We start from the raw sequence: 16991 nt of genomic DNA, 5'->3' as shown, positions 1-16991 counted from the left end.
ATCCACCCCTGAGTTCCTAAAGCAGGGCTCCCCCCACAAACATATTTCTCACTCTTAAGGGTGCAACAGCCAAAAGCAGATTCACAGCTCTCCAAGCAGGCCGTGTAATGGCAGCAGCCTCTTCGAAGGTGGCTGTGAGATTTAGATGAGATGGGCAGGTCCAGGGCTTACTGGACACTGGCCCCTGGCGAGCGCTGGCCACACTCGCGCTGCACTGGAGATTCAAGTGCCAAATGCCAGGAGCCTCCCAGCGAAAAATAATAACAAGAGCAAACGCTTATATAACACCTCCTGCGTGCCAGGCACCGTGGGACGCTGTACGGGTATCCACAAACCCCTCCGTCTACATCCTCAACTCTCAGGAATGCCGTCCAGGGCTGGAACGGGGGTGGAGGAGCCATGCAAAGGGGCAGGCAGGAGTGTAGCAGGGGACAGGGAAGACGCAGCCTTGCCCGGGGCCACTTCTGTCACAGGGAATCAGGGATGGCAGACCCGGGTTCACACCTGGGCTCAGCGTCCTTGAGCAGGTGAGCCTGGGCCTCAGTGTCCACAGTAGGTATAAGCAGGACAAGTGGTACTAGGAAAGGAGTGAACGTATAGGAACCCTTCCCCCGCCTCCCCAACCGAGCCCAGATTCTGGATTCTCCCCTCCCTCTGGCCAGAACACACAAACACAAGCTCACCCACACACCCAGGCTACTCTCTTAAAAATATACATACGCACACACACTATTTTCTAAACACCATGCCCTGCTTCACTTTTTGAAACAGTCGGCTCCGATTTGGGCTCAGTAGGACCAAGACCTGCACCCCTTCTTTTTCAGAGTCACAGTCCCGTGGGCTGGGTCCCCAAGCGCTGTGCAGAGATCAGAACCCGCAAAGCCCCTCCAAACCCAAGCCCCGGACTCAGGACCAGCCAGAGGCCTTGCAGGCCCTCCCCAAGCAGGGCTCCTAGTCACTCCTCCCCAGCACTCAGCCGCACTGAGTCACCCTCAAAGCCTGACCCAGCACTCCTCTGCCCCTCCCCCGCGCCAGGCCTGATACCCCCATCTCCAAGCACAGGCCCTGGGGGTGGGGTTGAGGGGGGAGTAGCAGAGGAGAATAAGCAGCTGCAGCACCCCCACCCAACCACCTAAAATGCCAAAAATAACAGCAGCTCTCACTCACACAGACACACACACACACCAACAACAACCCCCCACACACCAGAAAGGCAAATATAAATCCAAAATAAAGGGGAAGAAAAAAAAAATCAAAGCCAACTACTGCCCCCAAAAGGCTTTTTAAACATTCTCAAAAAAAAAAAAGTTTATTAAAAGTGTTCTTAATGCTCGAAACGGAAAAGATTCCCAAATATACAGATGCCTCTTTTTTCATAGAAATAGATTATTTTTTTATAATACAAAAAAAAAAGGCCAAAAAAAAAAAAACACCAACAAAAACAAAAAACAACATCAACAGCAACAACCCCGTAGGAACATCTTTAAGCGATTACTCAGGGCCCGGCTGACAGTTACACGTGGGTTGCGTCAGTCCCGTGTACACACGCGTTCAGCCATGTTTAAACCGATTGCATCAACTTCGAAACCGGCCCGCCCGCCGGCGCCCAGAGAGGGGGGGTGGGCAGAATGAGAGGCAAGAGTTTATCATTCATCTGTACACATAGACATCTCTTCTTTAAATAACACCACGGGCGGGCGCCCCGTCTGCACGTGCGGCTGGTGTGGACAAAAATATAGATAGATATATATAATAAAATATTAAAATTACCGACGCGCTCCCCGCGCTGCCCAGTGCCCCAGTGCCAAAGTTCTGCCGGCGCCGCCAGGGGCGCGGGCGGGCGCGCGGGCGCTCCCCGGAGTCTCGGCGGCCGCGGCGCGCCCGGCAGCGCGGGGGCCGGCCGGCCGGCCGCGGGGGACGCGCACGGGGGCCGCGCTAGCAGTGGCCGGAGGAGGCGAGCAGGGGCTCGGGCAGCTGCTTGAACAAGTTCCGCAGGGTGCTGAGCTCGCGCGACAGCTGCTCCACCTTCTTCTGGAGCCGCTCGTTCTCGGCCGTGAGCTCCAGGACCTTGTGCTGCGTCTCCAGGTTGCGCATCTTGGCCTTGTCGCGGCTTTTGCGCACCGCGATGTTGTTGCGCTCCCGCCGGATCTTGTACTCGTCGCTGTGCTTGTCCACCGTCTTCTTGGCCTTGCTCTTGACCTGCGAGGGCGCCGGCGCCGCCCCCGCGTAGCAGGCGGCGGCGGCCGGGGGTGCCTTGGCGTCGGCGGGGCTCGGCGTGCCGGGCGGGCTGGACGACGAGGACGTGGACAGGCTCCCGCTGCTGCCGCTCGGCACCGCCTGGTAGCCGAGGTAGGCGCGCAGCGCGTACGGGAAGCCGGCCGCCATGCCCGCGGCGCCGCCGCCCGGAGCTCCGGCCTCCTCCTTCCGCTTGCAGTCCGCGGGCTCGAAGCCCGGCTCCGCCTTGAGCTCCGCCGGCGGCGGCGGCGGCGGCGGCGGCGGCGGCGGCGGGTGCAGGGGCGCGAAGCAGCCCGGGTGCAGCGCGCCCTTGGCGGCCCCCAGGCGGCCCAGGCTCACGTAGCCGTACTCGGCCGCCTTCTTGCAGTTCTTGCCCCCGTAGTCGTCGGAGAAGAGGTCGGAGAGGAAGTCGTGGTGCTGCCCGGAGGAGGCGGGCGCGGGGGCGGGCGCGGGCGGAGCCGCCTCGAAGGTGTCCGTGGCCGTGGTGGGTGCCGGGGCCTGCGGCGCGCCCAGCGGCTCCAGGTAGGGGCTGAAGTCGATGGCGCGCTCGTGCTCTCCGATGCTACCCAGCTCGCCGGCGGGGGGGCGCGGCCCGGGTCTGGCCGCCGGGGGCGCCGCGGGGGCCGCCTTGCCGCCGTACGCAGCAGCCAAGCAGTCCGCCTCGTAGTAGAAGTTGGCCACTTCCATGGATTTAAAGGCGGGCGGCGGCGGCGGCAGGGGGAGACATGCTGGGTCCCAGGCCACCAGGCGTTGCATGAACGCGGGTGCCCGGGGAGGGGGCCTGGGGCTGCCCGCGCCGGCCGGCCCGCAGGTGGCGCGGCCTCCCGGCTCCGAACAGTCGCTGCTGTGTCGCCGCCGCTGCTGCTGCTGCTGCCGCCGCCGCTGCTCCGGGGTGGCCGCTATCAGTGCGGGGGGCTGCCGGCCGGACCCTCGGGTGGGTCCCCTTCCCGGTCCCGTGCGCGGCTCTGACTCGCTAAAGTTTCTCCCGAGCCCGTTTATTTATAAAGGCGGGCCATAGCAACGGCTGCGTCACGCCCGGCGGCGGCCCCTCCCTCCCCGGGCACGCAGAGGACACGCCGCGGCCGCCCGGGACCCCCGGCCGGGTGCCGGCGGGCCGGCCTGGAGACCCGGAGCGCGCCCCCGGGGGTCCCCCGGCCTGCGGGGCCGGGGTGGGGGGCGGCCTCGGGCCCCCGCCCTGTCCACGCCCACCCGGCGGCCCCGAGATGGCGAGCGCGGAGAGGCGCGAGCCCGCCCCCGGACCGCCCCCTCTGGGCCGGCCGGCGGACGAGAAGGGAGGGGGAGCCCGGGGAGGGGGCCGGGCGGCCGTCTGCTCCCACCCTGAACGCGGCCGCCGCCCGCCCCCTGCTGGAGGAGGCGCTGGCCTTCGGGAGCCGCGGCCGCCGGACCTGGCTCTCCAGGGAGGGGGCGCGCCCCTCTCCCCCCAGCCAGGGATGCTGGAGACCCCATCCCCCTCCAGCTCGGACTCCCGGAGGGGTGAGCCGCCTCCACAGCCCTCCCCCGAGTGCGGCCTCGCCCCTAAACTGGCACCCCTCCCCAGATCTGGACAGGAGGGACTCACACCTGCGGTGACTCCCCTTCTGAAATAGGAAGACCTGGGGTTGGGGGCTTGGGGAGGTGCAAACAAGGGGGCGAGCGCCCCTCCCCCGGCCCCGCCCCCCGCACCTGCCTGCCCCCTCCCCCTCGGACCACACCTGGGTCTTCTCCAGCCCCACCCCGCCCTGACCTGGGGCCCCCTCCCCGAAGGGTGGAACGGGGGTGGGGTGCCCCCCGACCACACGCTGTGTGACCTTGGGCTAGTCACTTGGCTTCTCCAAGTTTAAGTCTGCGAGGGTGTCCTTACTGTTATCTTTATTAGTTGTATTAACTGTCTCCAACGCAGACTCCCAAACGCTCACCGCTCTGGGACACACATCAGAAAGAAGGGCCTCCTCCAGGGTACAAAGAGGCCCAGAGGCCCACAGCACACCCAAGATCACACAGCTTCATGTTCCCCACTGTTCTCAAAAGAAAAGCCCTTATCCAGGCACCCTCAGAGCTGTTCGTCATCCCCCTCCCAAAGCACCTGTATCTGAGGCTGGTGGGTGGGGGTCCAGGCAGGACCCAGGGGGCCATGCAGAAGGGAGGAGGGAGTTCTCCTCTTTCAGCAGGCCCCTGCTGTGTGGTGAGAGGGGTCTGGACCCAGAGCTTGCTTTTCCACCCTGCCAGGAGGATGCCCTCGTGGCCCTTGGTTCACGGAGAGGGAGACAAGATGGCCCACCAGGATGGGAACGCGGGCCCCAGGCCCTCCCTGCTGAGTGGGTGCCAGCCACCCTGGCCCTCTCCTGCACCATTCCAAGGCCATTTCGGCAGCCCCTTGGGCCTACCCTTCTGCCACTCCCAGACCCCGGCACCCCAGGCAGGAGCTCCCAGCCTGCCTGGTGCTGACCCCCGACCCACTGACCCCAGCCCTGGCCCTGGCGGGCAGGCGGGCATTGCTCAACCTTCAGCGTTATCTGCTGAGCTGGGGTGACCTCCGCTCCGGAGAGCTGGAGAAATGACATCTCTGAGTGCCCTTGGGGGTGGGGGGCAGGGAGGGACAGAGTGAAACACTGGCCCAGCCTGCTGGCTTTCTGGGCCTTCCCAGCAGCCTCTGGGCCAGGGAGGGACCTAAGGCCCTGGGGCCACCCAGCCAGACCTCCCAAGCTGCAAAATGGGACACTCAGGGCTGAGCTGAAGCGCCACTGCCCCCAGAGGCCCTCCCAGCCCCATCTGCTGGCAAACTTCCTTCCTAGCCCTTATCTCCAGCCACCAAGATCCTCGTCTTGTCTGCCTCAGTCCCCCTCCAGACTACCCGCTCTCAAATATGGGAAATCGTGGGTCAAGCATGCTCAAAATTTACTGGGGAACAGGATGCATTTGCACCTCTGGACCAAGAACAGGCTTTCCCCAGCTCTGCCCAAGGCAGCTAGCTCTGCAGGGCCCAGCCCGCAGGTGGCCTCCTCTGAAAGCCCTCCCTGACTTCCGGGAGGGATTGCTGTGTGTTTTGCTCACTGCTGTTGCCCAGTGCCTGGAACAGTGCCTGGCACAGGAAGGGCTCAATAAATGAAGATGGAGGAGATGGTGAGGTTCCCCCCACACCCCGTTAACTGGACTGTGTGATCTCTCTGAGACTCAGCACCCGCCCCAGCCTCTCGGGGTTCTGGGGAGATGCAGTGAGACGTGGGGAGTCTGCAGCTAATCGAAGGATTCGTGTGTGATCTCCGGTCAGTCTTTCACCCTCCCTGAACCATATTTTAAGCCCTTTGCATCTACTAGTCCGACACGACTGAGCGACTGAACTGAACTGAACTGAATTCATTTCATCCTCCTAATCATTGGTAAGAAGCAGGTCCTATTATCATCCCCACTTTACAGATGAGGAAACTGAGGCCACGCAGAGCTCAGGGTGTCTGTTCAAGGTCACATCCCTGGGGATGGGAAAGATTAATGTCTTCCCAGCCCAGCCTTCCTCTTTGGGTTTGTAATAAATCATAATGGGTCTGATGTGAGCCCCATTTTCCAAGTGGAAAAACTGAGGCTCAGAAAAGGGCAGCTGGGGGTTACACAATGAGCCAAGGGGCCACCCAGTCCCTGGGGACCAGCCCCCAAGGACAGATTCAGTCCCATTGGGGGCTTGCCGTCACCTACCAAACACTGAGCCCCTGGCTTCCCACCCTGCCGCCCCCGACGCTGGAATCAGTGGCGATTCCCACCCCAGCGCCTCCGCAGGTGTCCTGCAGGGAGGCTGCCTGCCCGGGTGACGTAAGCCCTTGTTTTCAAGGCTGGTTGCTCAACAGGCCCTGCCTGCTGCCCTGCCACTAGCACTCAGCCTTTCCCCAAGGAGGGGGGTGATGTGACCGAACCACTATGGCCCAGAGCACCGGAGCACGCCCCAGCGGCCCTGCAGGCGGCAAGGGCCCAGAAAGCGGGACCCACCTGTCACCTCCCGCGGCGACCTCTCCCAGGTACCGGTGGCGTAGGTGTCCCTAGGAACCCAGGGCGCGGAAGGGTCTCAAGGCGGCAGCCGGCGCCCAGATCCAACCTAGAGACACGGTCGGCTTGACCCCCGCCCCGGTGATTCGCTTCAGATTTTTTTCTGTCTCGTTTTTTAATGACTGTGTTGCCAACATTTCACAAAATCAAGACATGTCACATCAAAATTCGAAATTCTAGCTTCACTTTTAAAACCGGAAGCTGAGGGCTGGGCCCGCGTGGCTGCGAATGGTGGGCAGGAGCCAGTGGGCGACTGGGGAAGAACAGGCCCTTTCCTGCCTCGGTCCGTGCCCTCCTCTGCCCCTAGACTGCTTTCAGAATTCCTTCTCCCGGTCTCTGCCGCTTTTCTTCAGCCCTGTTTCCAGGAAGAGGAAACCAAAGGTGTCCATTGTTGCTTCTCTGACAGACAGTGGTCAAGGAGTTCTCAGCAGAGCTTAGAAGTCAGCCAGCAGGTCGAAAAATAAGGCTGAAGGAGGAAGCAACAGAGAGGGTCCGGAGAGACGGTCTCTGGAGGCTTTGGACCTGGGATGCTGTGGGGCTGGCCTTCTGTTCCTGCTCTTACCCTGCAGGCCGTGGCACTCTGGGGTCCCCTCTAGACCTCAGTCCCTCATCTGGTCAACGGGGGAAACACCACTCCCTCTCTCGTGGGCATTGTGGGCCTACGGCACCCCCTCACACAGGCCCACCTCAGCACATGAGAGTGAAGGACCTCCCCTGAGCCCCGCAAAGCACCTGACCCTGCATGTCCCGGAAACCTCCCAAAGCAAGCAGGCCTGCAGGCCTAGGGCTGGTTAGGACTGCCCCCGGCACCACAGGGAACTTGGTACAAGAGCAAAAGCCAGATCGCTCCTGATTCCTGTGTCCGACGTTTCCCCCCACCACTCCTCCTCTGCCAAGCCTCACTTTCCCCATCTGCCTAGATTAGATCCCGGACAGCTTCCAGGTCCAATGTCCCAGGATCCGGAATTTTGGAATCGGTGGGAGACCTTCGGGGCTGCTAGTGAAACTTGCCTGAGCGCATGCTGCCACCACGTGGCCAGCTCTGGAAATGCAGTCAGTTCAGTTCAGTTGCTCAGTCGTGTCTGACTTTGCAACCCCATGAACCGCAGCACGCCAGGCCTCCCTGTCCATCACCAACTCTCGGAGTCCACCCGAACCCATGTCCATCGGGTCGATGATGCCATCCAACCATCTCACCCTCTGTCGTCCCCTTCTCCTCCTGCCTTCAATCTTTCCCAGCATCAGGGTCTTTTCCAATGAGTTAGTTCTGGAAATGCAAGAGTGATTTAAATGAATCTTTGATGAAGGATCTACTGGGTACTTGGGCTTATGGGCACTGCGGATACTAATAGATGCTCACATGGCATGAGCAAGCCACCACTGAAAGAAATAAAAATGTCCAACAAGCAGACAAAAGGTACTTTCCTTTAGTCATCCATCAGATTTTTTTTTGGAACCTACCGTGTCTCATGTCCTAGAGACATATTCACGAACAAGACAGAAGTGATCCCTGTTCCCATGAAGCTGATATTCCTTTTGGGGAAGATAAACAGTAAACAAGGTAAATGAGTTAAGCATACAGTGTGTTATATTCTGGAAAGTTCCATGGAGAAGAATACAGCAGAGGATGGGGATGGGGAGCGCTGGGGGATTTTACTTTAGCTTGAGAATGGTCAAATAACGGTGCCACATACCCAGTTGTGTCCGACTCTTTGCGACCCCATGACTGTAGCGCGCCAGGCTCCTCTGTCCATGGAGGTTCCTGGCAAGAATGGGTTGCCATTTCCTTCTCCAGGGGATCTTTCTAACCCAAGGATCGAACCCATGTCTCCTACGGGTCCTGCATTTGGATTCTTCACCTGCTGAGCCACTGGGGAAGCCCGTTACAGTTACTAAGTTTTTAGAATGGCCAGGGGAGGCCTCACTGAGGTGACAGGTGAGCAAAAACAGGAATGCAGTGAGGGAGTGGGCCGTGCAGACAGCAGCAAGGAAAACAGCGCACACAAAGGCCCTGAGTAGGAGCATGCCTGGCTCATGTAAGCAGCAGGAAATGATCCTGTAGAAATAGTGGGGGCCATGTCTCATAAGGCTTTGGAGCTCCCCTACTGGCTCAGTGGTCAAGAACTCGCCTCCAGTGCAGGAGATGCAGGAGACACGGGTTCAATCCCTGGGCTAGAAAGATCCCCTGGAGAAGGAAATGGCAACCCACTCCAAATATTGCCGGGAAAATCCCATGGAGCCTGGCAGGCTACAGTCCATAGGGCAGCACAGAGTCAGACCTGACTGAGCATGTAACGACTTTGGCTTTTACTTGGGATTAGGGGGACCAAAGGCGAGTTCTGAGCAGGGGAGGGACAGGAGCTGACTTAGGTTCTGATAGAATCCGTGGGCTGCCTATGGGGGATGGACTGTCCTGGAGGTAAGGGAGGAAGCAGGGAGCCCAGCGAGGAGGTGAGCAGAGTCACACAGCCAGCTAACCGTGGACTCCACCAAGCCGTGGAGGCTGCGAGAAAGAGAGAGTGAATCCACTTTCAGGATTTGCTGACAGATCCAGTTACAAAACAACCACACAACGAACCATTCTATAGCCATTTAAAGGGACAAGGTGAACTGAAGTGAGGTCGCTCAGTCGTGTCCGACTCTTTGAGACCCCATGGACCGTAGCCTACAAGGCTCCTTTGTCCATGGAATTTTCCAGGCAAGAGTACTGGAGTGGGTTGCCATTTCCTTCTCCAAAAGGGACAAGGTATATGACATCAAAAGCCCTAGCAACCAATGGAAAAAAGTAGATATATTTGATGCATCAAAATTTAAAACTTCTGGGCAGTAAAGGACCAAATCAACAGAGTAGAAAGACGGTGTACAAGACAGGAGACAATAATTGCAGGTCACATTTCTGGTATTGAAGCTGAATCTCCAATACTGACCACCTGATGCGAAGAGCCAACTCATTGGAAAAGACCCTGATTCTGGGAAAGACAAGGCGGGAGGAGAAGGGGACGACAGAGGATGAGATGGTTGGATGGCCTCACCGACTTAGTGGACATGAGTTTGAGCAAGATCCAGGAGATGGTGAAAGAGAGAAGCCTGGCGTGCTGCATTCCATGGGGTCGCAAAGAGTCAGACACGACTTAGCGACTGAATAGCATCTGAAAAGAGGTTAATATCCAGAAAATATAAAGAACTACAACTGAACAGAAAAGTTACTCAATTAAAAACAAGCAGAGGCTTAAAATAGACATTTCTTCAAAGAGGACATGTGAATGACCAACAGGCACATGAGAAGATGTTCAAAATTACTAATTATTTGGGAAACGCAAATCAAAACCACAATAAGAGACTACTCCACACCCGCTGCTGCCGCTGCTGCTGCTGAGTCACTTCAGTCGTGTCCGACTCTGTGCGACCCCAGAGACAGCAGCCCACCAGGCTCCCCCGTCCCTGGGATTCTCCAGGCAAGAACACTGGAGTGGGTTGCCATTTCCTTCTCCAATGCATGGAAGTGAAAAGTGAAAGTGAAGTCATTCAGTCGTGTCTGACTCTTCGTGACCCCATGGACCGCAGCCTACCAGGCTCCTCCGTCCATGGGATTTTCCAGGCAAGAGTACTGGAGTGGGGTGCTATTGCCTTCTCCGCCACACCCACTGACTACTGTTAAAAAAAAGAAAAAAAAGAAACAAGTGTTGACGATGATATGGAGAAACTGGAACCCTTTTGTGTTGCTGGTGGGAATGTCAAATGGTACAACCACTGTTAGGAACATTAAGGTACTTCCTCAAAAAATTAAAAAGGGAATTACCATGTGATCCAGCAATTCCACTTCTAGGCATATACCCAAAAGAACTGAAAGCAGGGTTTTGAAAATATATTTAACACCCATATTCACAGCAGCAATTATTCACAATAGCCAAAAGGTGGAGGCAGCACAAATATCCACTGATATAAGAATAAATAAACAAAACGTGGTCTATACATACGAGGGAATACTATTCAGCTTTAAATAGAAGGAAATTCCGATACAGCCTGCAACATGGATGAAGCTGGAGGACATGATTCTAAATGAAATAGGGAGGACACGAAAGGACAAACACCGTCTAATCCTACTTACACTTGGTGCCTAGGTCAGTCAGACTCAGAGACAGACAGTAGAATGGTGGTTGGGGAGAGGGGAGTCGTTTATCAGGTACAGCGGTTCAGCTCGGGAAGATGAGACAGTCCCAGAGATGGATGCCGGTGTTGCTTGTACTACTGTAAATACACTTGATGTCCCTGAACTGTAGGGGTGTGTGTGTGTGTGTGTGTGTGTGTGCACGCACACTCAGTCGCTTCAGTCGTGTCCGACTCTGCGACCCTACGGACTGTAGCCTGCCAGGCTCCTCTGCCCATGGGCGTCTCCAGGCAAGAATACTGGAGTGGGTTGCCATGCCCTCCTCCAGGGGATCTTCCTGACCCAGGGATTGAACCCAAGCCTCCTGTGTCTCCTGCATTGGCAGGCGGGTTCTTTGCCACTAGCGCCACCTGGAAGCCCAAACTGCAGTTAGGATGGTTCATTTTTTTGAACTTTTTAAAAATTGCTGGTTAATTTTAACTATTTACTTGGTAACAATTTTCGGTTTCCAGAAGAGTTGCAAAGTCAGTACAGCATTCCCATGAAGTCTTTGTACAGCCTCCTCTAATACTAGCATCTTACTAGACATGACACATTTATCAGAACTACGGGATTATAAGATGGTCAACTTCATAGAGCTACCATATGACCCAGCAGCCTCACTCCTGGACACGGGTCCAGAAAAGACAAAAACCTTGGGACTTCCCTGGCGGTCAAGTGGCTAAGAATTGGCCTTCCAGTGCAGCAGACGTGGGTTTGATCCCAGGCTGGGGAACTAAAATCCCACATGCTGTCAAGCAACCAAACCTGCATGCTGCAACCAAGACCAGTGCAGTCTAAATAAATAAATAAAGTTTTTTTAAAAAAAGTCAAAAACCTCATTCGCAAAGATTCAGGCAGGCTCCCCACTAGTCATAGCAGCGCTGTTCACAAAGGCCAAGACAGGGGAGCAGCCTAAATAAATGTCTGTCGACATGGATGGATAGAGAAGAGGTCGGAGATAAATATTTATGTGTGTATATACAATGACTCTGCCGGCAAAAAAGAACTAAGGAATGCTATTTGTGGCAATGTGGCTGGACCTAGAGAATATTACACTTAGTGAAGTAAGTCAGACAGAGAGACAAATACTACACAGTGTCACTTAACAATACCAATAAACCTATACACAGAACACAAATAGACCCGCAGACATAGAAAACAAACTTACAGTTACCAAAGCGGACAGGGACAAGGGGTAAATCAGGAGTATGGGGTTAACAGATACAAACTACTGTGTGTAAAATGGATGAGCAATAAGGATTCACTATATAGCCCAGGAAACTATAGTCAGTATGTTTTAACATACTGGTAACAGAAAACCTGAGACTATATATGTATATATACCTGAATCACTTTGCTGTCCACATGAAATTAACACAATATTGCAAATCAACTCTACTTCTGTGTGTGTGTTTTTTTTTTTTTTTTTAGTGATGGCAAACTTTATGCTATGCGAATTTTATAATAGCACACGTTTTTTTTAAGGACAAGGTAGCTTTTCATGTCAGCATGGAGAGACACCCAGTGGGATTGTTGAGTAAAAGAAGGGCCTAGCAGAGCAGCTTCCTGGTAGAATCTTGCTTGTTGTGAAAACCTTCACCATTAGTTAAAAAAAAAAAAAAAAAATTGTGAATTCCACATGTGTTGATGAAGCAGCTTTGGGAAAACAAACAGGCTTACGCGCTTTTAGTGGCTTTGCAAAGGGGCTCAACGTCTAGTACCTTGGCCATAGCTATCAAAATGGAAGACTTCATCGGGCCCAGAAGTGGCGGGCATTTATCCTACTGCACAAAGACGAATGGGCTCTGCAATAGCAAGTCTTGCGCTCCAGTGTCAGTATTTCCAGGAAAGACTCTGCAGCTGCTAAAAATAACGGCACAGTGCTATGGGGGGTGAGGGGTGGGGGGAATCCAGACCAGCACTGCCCCGCAGGACTCCCTGGGCTGGGGGGAATAGCCCACATCTCTGCTCTGCCGTGTGGGAGTGAGCTGCTGGCTGCAGGAGGCCACTGAGCCCCTGAGAGGCGGCTGGTGTGACTGGGAACTCAGTGTTTTTATTTCATCCAATTTCACTCCCATGGCTAGTAACTACCGTATGAACCGCACACATCTAGGACCATCCCTAAGGTCTAGGTTAAGAGAAAAAGGCCAGGGACTTCCCTGGTGGTTCAGTGGTTAAGAATCTGCCTGCCGGTGGAGGAGAAATGGGTTTGTTCCCTGGTACAGGGAGATTCCACATGCCGGGGCGGGGGCAGGCAACCAAAGCTGGGCACCTCAATTCCTGAAGCTGGTGTGGCCTGGAACCCACGCTCCCCGACAAGAGAAGCCACCACAATGAGAAATCCGAGCATCACGGCTAGAGAAAGGCAGCGCGGTCATAAGGAATCGATTTTTTTAAAAAGAACATCAATAAACAAGCGAATGACTTTTAAAAAGAGAGAGAAAGAGAAGGGCCAGGCCAGGACGTGTGGTGCATGAACCCCCACCTGAAGGCGGACAGACACGGAAATGCACTCTCGTGTGTCTGTGTGAGGATGTGGTCTCCTGCTGGGAGGGCCGGAAGAAACTCGAGGTGCTCGGAATGCCGTGAAATAACTCACCCCACAACTTAGCAGCCTGCCACCAACCCCCATCTGGTTTGCTGACACCCCTGTGGGTCAGGACTCTGGACAAGGCGCGGGTGGGGGCAGCTTGTCCCCGCTGCAGGGCTCATCCCTGCGTGTGGGGCCGCCGCTGGCTTGGCCTGAACGGCGGCTGGCTGCAGGAGCCAGCTGCGCTGAGTCCTTGGTCCCCACTCTCCATAACGTAGTTCCCCCTCCACCCGTGGCCCCTTCCACTGGCCTGTGGACATGTCCGTGATCATCACGGGGCCTTCTCGCTGGCCCCTGCACGGGTCTAGCTCCCTGCTGGAATGCTCTCCCGTGGCCCCCAGGTGGCTCCTCCCCACGGGCTCGCTGCCACAGTGGCCGTGCTCCCAAGTGCAGAAGTGAGAGCTGCTGGGTCTTCTCAGGCGGAAGCCCCACACTGTCCTGCTGGACGGGCCAGGCGCAAGGCCAGGGGGCTGCACAAGGGCATGCCTTCCAGGAAGCTGGTTCGTGGGGAGCCAGCCCCAGAGGACGTCTGCTACGGCGGGCTGGGGTCCTGAGGTGGGAGGAGAGGGGGAAACCACGTCCTCTTCTAACTTGAAAATGGGCACCATGGATAGGCATTGTTTCTGCTGGTTAGCCTCTCGGTTGTGTCCGACTCTTTGTGACCCCACGGACTATGGCCCACCAGGCTCCTCTGTCCATGGGATTTCCCAGGCAAGAATATTGGAGTGCGTTGCCATTTCCTCTCCAGGGGATCTTCCCCACCCCGGGATTGAACCCCTGTCTCTTGCAATGAAGGCAGGTTCTTTCCCGCTGAGCCACCTGGGAGGCCCTGGGTGCGTGCTGCCTGGTTGCTATTTGTGTCTAGAAAGCCGCGCCGGGCATGTCCCGCACCACGCCTGTGGCTCCCCCTGCTTCTAACACACCTCTCTGCCTCCAGCCGAGAAATGCCCCGAGAAACTCCCCCTGAATGCCCAAGTTCTCTCTGCTGCCTCTGTGCTCCCTCCACCTGCTGACTCCAGGATCTTATTCTGACTCTACTGGAGTCAGTTTCGTGTAACCTCCCTCTCCTTCCGTTCAGTTCCGCCGCTCAGTTGTGACCGACTCTTTGCGACCTCATGGACTGCAGCACACCAGGCCTCCCTGTCCATCACCAACTCCTGGAGCTCACCCAAACTCATGTCCACTGAGTCGGTGACACCATCCAACCATCTCATCGTCTGTCGTCCCCTTCTCCTCCTGCCTTCAATCTTTCCCAGCTTCAAGGTTTTTTCCAAAGAGCCAGTTCTTCATATCAGGTGGCCAAAGTACTGGAGCTTCAGCATCAGTCCCTCTCCTTGGACCCCTCACAGTTAGCCTAATGTAGGTCATCTCTGTATACACACACTCACACAGGACTCAGGCCGGTGCTGAATAGGTACTCAGTGACTCAGAGGCACAACCCTGGAAAAGACACAGTGATCTGACCCCCAATCTCCCCACCCAGCTGGGCGCAGGGCTGGCATCACTGGCTGCACTTATCTAGAATGACCACCAGGTGGCGAAAGAGCCTAGCCTCCAACTTGCCCCGTTGAGCCCAGACAAGAAAGCAGGTGTAGTGGCGAACTTGAAAAGTCAGACATTCCAGGACAGGAGGCTCCAAGCCCAGCTTCGAAAAGAAATTTCCCATCCTTATTGCCTACCCCCTCTCCTCCTCAACTTCAAATTTTGCTTCCCCCTCAAGCAAACTGACTTTAATCAGAGGTGTGCCAACCTGGGTGCAACCACCTGATCAAACCATTCAATCCTAAAGGAAACCAATCCTGAATGTTCATTGGAGGGACTGATGCTGAAGCTGAAGATCCAATACTTTGGCCACTGGATGTGAAGAGCTGACTCATTAGAAAAGACCCTGATGCTGGGAAAGATTGAAGGCAGGAGGAGAAGGGGACGACAGAGGATGAGATGGTTGGATGGCCTCACCGACTCAATGGATATGAGTTTGAGCAAACTCCGGGAGTTGGTGATGGCCTGGCGTGCTGTGGTCCATGGGGTTGCAAAGAGTCAGACACAACTGAACAACAACAAACCACCTGGCTATCTCTAAAATCTTGTGCCAAGTGAAAAGCACCAACACGAAAGAATACATCCTGCCTGATTCCACTTACATGAAGCTGTAGAACAAGCAACATTAATCTATGCTGGAGAAGCGTGATTTCCTCTTCTGAAGGGTGGGCAGGATTTTGTAGGAAGGGAGGAGGGCACTTTTGGGGGTGATGGTAAATGTTCCATATCAGTTTTTCCAGGCTGTCATCAGAAAGCATCACAAACCAGGGCACATAAAACAACATGCATTTACTCTCCACCAGTTCTGGCAGCCGGCAGTCTGAAATCAGCCACGCTGGTGCAGTCTCTAGCGCTACTTGCCTTGCAGCCACATCACGCCATACTCTGTCTCCCTCTTGATGGGGACTTCTTTCCCTTGGGCATGTCTGTATCTACATCTCCTCCTTTCTCTTATAAAGACACCAGTCATTGGGTTGAGGGCCCACCCTCATCCAGTATGAGCTCTTCTTAATTTGGTTGCATCTGCAAAACCTTGTTTCAGAAATAACCCAAAGTATACCTAAGATCTGTACCTTTCACTGAATGTCAGTTTTACAGACAAGAAATATTTCATCTATCCCAAAGGAAAGATCTTTGGGGTGCATATTAGATATGTTAAGATCAGAAGAGCAATGGCCCCTGAATGGATCACAATGAAACAGGCTGGCAGTCAGAAGTGCTTTACAAAGGAGAGGAACACTCTGATAATGAACATGTCTGGAGCAGCTCCCTTGGACTTGATGCCTCCAATTCTAATTTCCCCTACAGGAGCCCTGGAGAAGGAAATGGCAGCCCCACTCCAGTATTCTTGCTTGGAGAATGTCATGGACAGAGGAGCCTGATGGGCTACAGTCCATGGGATCGCAAGGAGTCACACACGACTGAGTGACTAACATTTATTTGTTGAACTCCAGCTTCTGGTGTCCATGCTGAAGTATTTTGGGGTGAGGTGTCCTGGTGTCTGCAACTTACTCGGCATTCCATTGCCCTATCTCTTTGATATCTGGGAAACAGTCCCTAGGTCTGTCTTTCCTAAAAATTGATGACCTTGACGCTTTTGAAGAGGCCTGTTATTTCACAGAACGTCCCTCCTGTGGTCCTGTCCGAAGCCTCCTCACGGTTGAACTCAAGCTGTGCACCTTCGTCAGAAGCTGCCCAAGTGGTGTGAGTCCCTTTCGGTGTCCCCCCCAGGAGGACCTGGTAGCTACGTGTGCCCTTATTGGTGATGCTAATATCGATCACTTGGCCGAGTGACGTCGGGCAGGTTTCACCGCTGCCAGAGAACTGTATTTTCTCTTGGTAGTGAATAAGCATCTCATGGGAAGATATTTTAAAACTACTTCAATATCCTATTATTCCTGCAGTCTTCACTCATTTTTTCACAATTTCACTACCTTTAGCATCCATTATGATGCTCACCTCAATCAGTCTATTGCTATCTGTATAATGACCCCAACACTTAGCAGCTTAAAATAATAATCTTTCATTTTCCCACTGGTTTTTGGAGTCAGGAATTCAGCATTGTTTGGCCTGAAGGTTCTCCTTAGAACCTCTCAGAAGACTGAAGTCAGGCTGTTGCCTGGGGACCTCCCTGGTGGTCCAGTGGTTATGAGTCCGCCTGAAATGCAGGAGACACAGGTTCGGTCCCTGGTCCGGGAAGACGCCACATGCCTCGGAGCGAGGAAGCCCGTGCGCCACAGCCCCTGAAGCCCGCACCTAAAACCCGAGCTCTGTCCACGACAAAGAGTAGCCCCCGCTCGGCATAACTGGCCGGAGACAAGCTGCAGTGCTGACCAGCGCCGCCAAAGATAAATGAATAAAGAAACCTTTTAAAAAAAGAAAAGAAAAAAAACACGTTGGCTAGGACTAGAATTATTTGACGGTTCGGCTGGGGCTAAAGCA

At 55.1% G+C, this 16991-nt stretch overlaps 1 protein-coding gene across 1 annotated transcript; it reads right to left on the bottom strand.

The window, feature by feature from the left end:
• Window positions 1-1893: 1893 nt before the first annotated feature.
• Window positions 1894-3290, bottom strand: CEBPB (CCAAT enhancer binding protein beta). Its single transcript, XM_052650727.1, has one exon. The coding sequence runs from the start codon at window positions 2989-2991 to the stop codon at window positions 1936-1938; it is 1056 nt and encodes a 351-aa protein (XP_052506687.1). The 5' UTR covers window positions 2992-3290; the 3' UTR covers window positions 1894-1935.
• Between the last annotated feature and the right edge of the window lie 13701 nt (window positions 3291-16991).

This window comes from Budorcas taxicolor, chromosome 13, assembly GCF_023091745.1.
Source record: "Budorcas taxicolor isolate Tak-1 chromosome 13, Takin1.1, whole genome shotgun sequence".
In the NCBI taxonomy this organism is placed as follows: domain Eukaryota; kingdom Metazoa; phylum Chordata; class Mammalia; order Artiodactyla; family Bovidae; genus Budorcas; species Budorcas taxicolor.
The sequence above is the reverse complement of the archived record's forward strand: the minus strand, read 5'-3'. Positions and strand labels throughout refer to the sequence as shown.

What these genes read in the sequence shown, in the direction of transcription:
- CEBPB (XM_052650727.1), bottom strand. Translation starts at nt 2,991, where the DNA reads ATGCAACGCCTGGTGGCCTGGGACCCAGCATGTCTCCCCCTGCCGCCG.